The sequence below is a fragment of the Camellia sinensis genome, chromosome 5 (genome assembly GCF_055761805.1).
Source record: "Camellia sinensis isolate YWXY chromosome 5, ASM5576180v1, whole genome shotgun sequence".
Lineage (NCBI taxonomy): Eukaryota > Viridiplantae > Streptophyta > Magnoliopsida > Ericales > Theaceae > Camellia > Camellia sinensis.
Genome location: NC_138965.1, coordinates 215,672,639 through 215,680,502, shown reverse-complemented (window position 1 = coordinate 215,680,502; position 7,864 = coordinate 215,672,639). Strand labels below are relative to the sequence as shown.

General features: G+C 31.3%; 1 protein-coding gene across 1 annotated transcript; it reads left to right on the top strand.

Moving 5' to 3' along the window:
* LOC114285052 (uncharacterized) lies at positions 1-2,360 on the top strand. The gene is made up of 5 exons (XM_082872570.1): positions 1-249; positions 397-528; positions 672-1,062; positions 1,400-2,065; positions 2,170-2,360. Exons 1-5 carry the CDS (start codon positions 1-3, stop codon positions 2,358-2,360), a joined length of 1,629 nt encoding a protein of 542 aa, XP_082728696.1.
* The last annotated feature ends 5,504 nt before the right edge of the window (positions 2,361-7,864 follow it).

Here is a 7,864-nt window from a genome sequence, read left to right as displayed (position 1 = left end):
ATGGAGAATTGTTTGTTTCTTATGTGCAAGTTTAGAGGTGTGACATTGGTTATCAAATATAATGATGGATTTAATTTCAAGGATTTAGTATATAAATTGTGTGCAAAGTGGAGTGAGTTAGTTGGTAGTTCTTTGAATATATCGTATTCAATGCCTGGACATTCTTCTTGTGGTTTACAAAGTGAAGAGGATTTGGAGGTTATGGTTGGACTGACACTTTCTTGTGATATTCATCGTATTGATGTTTTTGTAAAGTGTTGTTCTTTGGGTGAAGGTTATATGATTTGTGATGGTGAAGCTAGTAGTAGTAGTAGTAGTAGTAGTGTTGTTTGTGAAACTGATTTTTTGCCTTCATTTTATTCAAATCAACGGAAACCTTTACTCTTCGATGGGTAGGTTAATTGTATGAAAGGAGTGGGACAAAGGTTTGCTCCAGGAGTTGTTGAATTTCGAGATGCGTTGTCAAAGTATTCTACTCATTCCGGTTTTAATTTTGATTTTGTTAAGAATGATAAGGATCGTGTCACTGTTCATTATAAGAGAAGGGCTGATTTGGGATGTTTATGAGGCGTACATGCTAGAGTGGAAAATTATAGTAAAGCTTTTGTTATTAAACAATTTGATGATGTTCATATTTGTGGATCTTCTTTTCGTACAATTAAACATGCTAGGATGACTTCAAATATGATTGGTGGGCTTTGACATCAGTTAGTGAGGTGGTTTGTGATTTCAAGGACTATTATGGAACAGAAGTTTCTTATCAGCAAGCTTGGATGGGTGTTGAAAAAGCAATGGATCTTGTTTTTTATGACTATTCATCATTATTTGACGATCTTCATTGGTATGTTGATGCCGCTAATGCTTGTAATTCGGGGAGTGTTTTTGATATGGAATTTGATATTGATAGTAAAGGAAGACATTTCAAATGCTTGTTTTTCACTTTTGAGGCATGTATTCATGGTTTCAAGTATTGTAGGCCTGTGTTGATGCTTGATGGAACTTTCTTGAAAGGAAGACACAAAGGTTGTTTATTGGCTGCTACGGCAAAAGATGGTAACCAAGGTATATTTTGTGTCTATTTGTTATTATTATTGAAACAGTGATAATTCTATTATTTTTGTTATTGGAGAGTGCTGATTATTAAGTATGGTCAATCTATTAGTGATAAATTTATGCTGTATACTTTTGTTAAATTTTTATATTTATACAGTGATAAATTTATCTATGGCTGGTCCTATATGTTATATACTTTATGTTTTGATTTTCTTTTTGTAATTTTTTTATTTGTTATTGATAACGTGTATATATATTTTGTTTGTAGGTTTATATCCGTTATGTTTTGCTATTGTTGATAGTGAAAGTTATGACAGTTGACATTGGTTCTTGTCAAAGTTATTAGGTATTTTGACTCCGGAGAGGGATATTGCGTTTGTTACTGATCGACATGGAGGTTTGCTGAAAGCTTTAGCTGAGGTCTTTCCATTTTCTTCTCATTCTTTTTGTCTAATGCATTTGAAAACAAACTTGAAGACTTATTTGTTAGTGAAGAGTCGTGAATCTAAAGAGTATTTGCTTACTCTTTTTAGTAGATGTGCATATGCTCCTACTATTGAGTTGTTTAATAAGCTATTTGAAGAATTTAAGGGTCATTGTGGTCGTAGTGTTGAGAAGTTTCTTGAGGATTTGCCTAATGAGTGTTGGTGTAACGCTTATTTTCAAGGCAAGAGGTATGGTGAAATGTGCACAAATGCTGCGAAATCTTTTAATTCATGGATTAGGGATGAACGCCATTTGTTTTCAACTAGTCTTGTTGATGCTATACGGGTGAAACTAATGGAGCAATTTTCAAGAAGGAGAGAAGTTGGGAATAAGTGGAATTATATTGTTTGTCCTTTTGCAGAGAAAAAATTGGAAGAAGCTTTTAATGATACAAAAGCATGGATAGTTGAGAAATGTAGCGATGACATTTATGAAATCCAATTGGATCATTCAGTTATGGTTGATATTGGGAAACGTTGTTGTTCTTGTCGATTGTGGGAAATTGATTCTTTTCCTTGCAAACATGGTTTTGTGCTATAAAAAGGAGTGGGAAGGATCTGAATTGCTTTCTTGATGATTACTACCGTGTTAGTAGTTATTGTGATTCTTATTCACATTCTATCTATCCAGTTCCTAGTATGTGGAAGCCAAATGTAGTTGTTGATGATGACGTTGTTTTACCTCCTCTTTATAAGAGACCAACTGGATGTCCAAGAACGGAGAGAATACTTTCTAAGGGCGAAATCAAGAGAATTAGATGCAGTAGATGTGAAAAGATGGGAACTCATAATCGGAAGACATGTAAAGAAGCTTTGCTTTAGTTGTATTGATTTTAATTGAATTATTTTGTTTGAGAGTTGAGAGGTGTTACTTGCATTGAATGATTGAGTATTTTTGGAAATATGTATCATTTTGGTACTCGCATTAATGATTGAGGAATTTGTTGATCAGAAATTATATTTTTTGCTAATATTTTTACAGGATTAAGTTTCACAGATTTATATTATTTGATTTGGGTTAAATGTAGTTGCTGTTTTTGGTGTTTTATAAAGTGATAAATTTATCACTGGTTGGTTTGGACAAGTTGATAGATTATTTTTTTGTAAGAATGATAAATTTACCATTAATGTGGTTCTTGAATTTTGTTATTTTGAAGAATGATAAATTTATCATTTATTGTGTGGGAAGAGTTGATGGTTTATTACATTTATGTTAGTGGTTGATAAATTTATCACTGTCATATCCACATAAATGTTTTTTTCTACAATGATAAATTTATCATTGTCTGGAGTTATCTAGTTTTCCCAGGAAAAATTTCCACAATACAAAGGTTTAGATCAAATCTCTAGAATATATAATTGCATATCTGCTGTGTTAACTGTTTTAAAAAGTAAAAAATTTTAGATCAACTACCATGTTTATCTGGTTTAGCAACAAGTTCTCAGTCTGCATACTGTTTTGTGGTCACTCAGAAGCTAGCTTTAGATGTTTGAGTTGTTTAACTGAAGTATCAAATGGTTTTGATTATTCAAAAATCACCAAGGATGGCATGTTCTTACATTCATTCTCAAAGTTGGGAATATCTACAAATTGTAACAGTATTTTAATTTTCAATTTGGACAATGTAATAGTGCTTGTGTTTTAATTTTCAATTAGGTAAATTTATTATTATTTTTTATAGTGTTTTGTTTACTTGTATTGGGGAAAAAGAATGAGAGAGAGAGAGTCGCTGGTTTTTTTGTTTGAACAGCGGTAAATTTATCGGTGTTCACAGTGATAAATTTGTCGAAACAGTGATAAATTTATCAAGGTAAACAAAACATTATAAAAAATAAATTTATCAATATAGTGACTCCAAACCTGTTATTAACATTTAAATTCAATACAAATACTCAGATTAGAATCAATATTTTGAATGAAATTTGGATAACAAGACTAATATGAAAAGCCAGGTCTGGTAACGATATGGCTAAAAAAGACTGAATGTTTCATTGAAGCAAATTTGAGATTGTAACAAGCAAGCATTGTCCATAACTTTGACATTGTAACAACCAAGCAGTGTCCATAACTTTGACATTATAACAACGAAGCATTGTAATATTCATTGGAGGAAAGTAAGAACCAAAATCATCAAAATACAGGTAATACTGTAACAAGTAAACAAGCAAAATGTATGAAGTATTGACATTCTAACAACCAAATGAATCAGTTTTTCCTTTTGTTTTCTTCTATTCCAGATCTGTTGATTATTGCAGAGGCAAGTCATCAATGTTTTCATCAGATATTTGTCGTTGAGCAACTTATTGGTTAGTCAAGAAGATAGTTAACATATCAGCTCTCAATTGATTGCATTCTGCCTTGGAAAAAGTAGGCATTATGTTGTTATTGGAAACATATTGCGTCATGATATAGCAAACAAGGATTCTACAATCAAGCCTGCAAAAACATTTTGAAAACAAAATATTATAATTTGATTTCGATGATTTTTTTTTTTTAATAACAGTGTTTTGTTATTGATAAACTTACGATGTGTCTTCTTGTTGTGGGCTGTTGATGACGTTCTCTGTCTACTGTTGAAATTTATCAGGGTGAATGAGAGTTGGGTTCTCATCCTTTATGTATTTTCCAATAATCTCTCTCTGCAACATATACATTTGTATAATTGTTCTATTAGAAAGTCAGTTAAAACAATTAATGAGAAACCATGGATTTAAAGAATGATAAATATATTACTATATAAATTTTTGATGTATAATTAAGCATGGATCAGGATTTATGTATTGGATTAATGGTAAGTTTGATAGTGAAAAGATTTTTACCACTTCATTTGCAGCATTGAAGTGTGGATCTTTAGCCATTGTTCCCCTTGGTCTCATCGAATTGTAGAATTTCCATGCAGCTTCTTTAATGTCAAGGACAAGTATTGTCTAGTGAAATTTTTGGTGGATTGGGAAAAGAAGGTATCTTGCTTTCATGACTTCAGGCATCATTTTGTTCAGCATTCTCTTTCTTGCTTCCTCATCTTTTGTAGTCAACAAGTGCTAGCAAATATAAATAAAAAAAATAACGTTAATTTAACTTTAAATTTTTTCAAATTAAATAGGTGGTGAGTATGAAACTTTTTGTCACTGCGATCAAAATTTTATCAATCCATATCAAAATTTATCAGTGCATTGCAAAATTCATCTATACTACATATAAAGGGAACACATCTATTGGTATCTGGAGGCCTTTTTTTCTCCTCCATGTGAAATGGATCTTTATATCCCCTAATATATCTATACTATGCTTCTCTTCATTCTGTAAATATTCATAGATGATCTGTAATAGGCTATATATCAATACTGCTTATTTCAAGTACACTCATGTGAGTGTGCACATCTACTAATATATATATATATATATATATATCATGATTCTCTCCATTCCATAGTTGTAATGAAAGTTGTCTGTTACTTAATAAATTACATCAAACAAGAGCTCTATGAGGCTTCACCACTAACAAAATGAAAGTGAACTATGTCCTGCAACATCATAGCATATAATCAAGCTATTTCAATTTCAACACATCTCAATATTTGTTGAAGTTCTCAATATCATATGCAGTAGTTTCGAAAACCCAAAAAAGTGCCCATAATTTGTAATCAAAGTCTGGGATTTACTCATACTGTGGCGCCACAATAACAAGGTCAAAATATATAATAGTAATTACAAAATCTGAGTCAGAAATTCTGGTTTGTTTTGCTTGACTTTTTGTTTCACATGTCAAGCTTTGAATTAGAAAACAGGGCGAATTGAAGAGAGAAGATACTATCATATGTTTGAAACTAGTTACTCAGTTAAGCAAACAGAGGTTATACATTGATAAAAAACAAAACAAGTGTTGTTCCTCAGTTAAGCAAATTAGTTACTTACATGGCAACTTGAAATGAATATGAATGATGTTGTTTGTTGTTTTTGTGCAAGCAAGTGTTCTGCATATGCATCTATTATCTATGTTGAAAACAAAAAACAAAACAAGGAATTAATATAAATCAAAAAACAAAACAAGGAATTAATATAAATCAAACACCAAAATGTTATTTTAATGAGTTACAAAATCAACTTACAATGCCTGCCAAATCTTGACCCTTCAATATTTTGTCAATGTCATTTAAGTAGACATAGGTTCTATGGTGAGATCCTTGCCACACTGGCTGATCCTTGAAAAAAAGGTTATTAGTGTTGGAATAATAAATTTATTAATATTTTTGGAATATTTTACACTTATAAATTCAATATGAGTTAATGATAAACAGTCGGCAAAAGTGAACTACATGAGTCAAGAGAGAAGATTGTTACTTTTTTTTTATATTCGCCCAATGTGCAATGAGATTTTGCCTTGATTTTTTTGTTAGGATGTTGAAAATTTCGTTTGAAGTTTTCAATTTCTTCATTACAGGCTGGTGTTGTGTGTGTTGTTCTTCCGAGTACTTGTTTACCTCAGCCAATGTTGCAATTCTCTCGTGGAGTATTTTGATTTCTTCATCTTTCCTTTGCATTTGTTTTTTGTGTTGATCTTGCATTTCCTTTTTCAGCTTGTTGAGTTGCTGCTGCAGGTTATCATTTGCAGTTTGAAGGATGTCCCTTTCCATTTGTAACTTTTCCATTTTGAGCATGTCGTATTCTATACTCTAAAAAACAAGTACTTCTACCAGATTTGGATCCACTTCAGGCTCTTTGTCAACTTTGTTTCCTTCACTCTTTTGTGATTCAAAGGGTACTGTTTTCTTTTTCTTTTCAGGGCATATTTTGTGTGGAATTGGTTCCCATGTTTCATGTTTGGATTTGTCTTCAGTCAATGTTTGTTCTTCTTTTTCAAAAATTTCAGCCTGATTTTGTTGCTAAAAATCAACATCTTTATCTTCAGCTTTATCTTCATCTTCATCTTGAATTTCTCCTAGCAGCATTCGGTATTTTTTTTCTCTTCTTCTGTGTGCTTCAAATTGTTCTCCTGTATAGATGAAAATTAAAAAAATGAATGATATGATATAAATTTTAGAGATAAATTTCTCATAACAAATTTTATCACTCAATTAGGAAAATTAAACAAATCTATGATTGTTATAGCAAATTTTATCACTGAACTAGGCATAATAAGCAAACCTGTCATTGTATATCAAATTTATCACTAAATTAGCAAAAGTAAGCTAATAAAGTAAATATAAAACAAAATTTCTAATTCAATTCATTTTTACGGATAAATTTATCAATACAAAAACCTAATTAATTCTAGTCGAATATAAAGTAACATAAACAAAGTAAATATGAAACAAAACTCATGCACAGTAGACAAATAGAAAAACATTCACTGGATAAAAGAATTTATTACTCAATTAGGTATACTAAGGGAAATTTGTTACTCAATTAGGCAAATTAAATAAATATATCAGTGTGAACAAAAATTTATCACTGCATAAGAAAATCTATCATTTGTTTAAACAAAACAAAGGTTAGCATTGCATACCACAATATCTTTTAGCTCTTGCAAGGATGACCTTGCCAATTGTTGTCCCAAACATGTGATGTTCCATTTAACAAATCTTGGGATTGCATTTTTGGCATTGGGTTTGATGGTGCTTATGTGTTCGCATATCCATTACTGTTGAAGACAAAAAAATTGTTATAAACAAGTATTCAGTAAACGTAAATATTATAGTTCATAAGTTATAAGTGAGATATTTACTTACCAATACGACCATCACACATCCGGACACTTTATCAATTTGGTTGATGTTTTTTTCTATTGATTTTGTGAGCTGTTGCTTTGCTGCGTCGCACCAATCATAAGACTTCATTTTGTCAATATCCTCAAGATATTTCATGAACCCCCAACCAATTGTAGTGCCAGTGCCAGGATATAACAACAACAAGCAAATCAAGAGGTACACAAGCCTCACAACATCTTCTCTGTCTTCATTCTTCTTGTTTCTCAAAAGTTTGGTTATCAACTTTTGGATTGAAGCACTTGTCATTCTATTCTCTCTTATTTTCCTTCTTTTTATCAAATCTATGTCATCTTTTCTTCCATATACAAGATGCATCTTCTTTTGTCCACATGCAATCCCGAAAATTAACTTGAAATCATTTCTTTTCAACTTCAGCTTCTTCCCTCCAATTTGAAATGTGGTTCCATTCATTTGGTATGTTTGCAAGATTTTTGCAACCACATCATCATATTTTATTGAATCTGCTTTTTGCACCTTCTTCTTTGACAAAATGTCAACTAGAAGGAAGAAGGGAGTCTTTTTCAATATTTGAAAATGCTACTTTTCAAGTTTCGTGG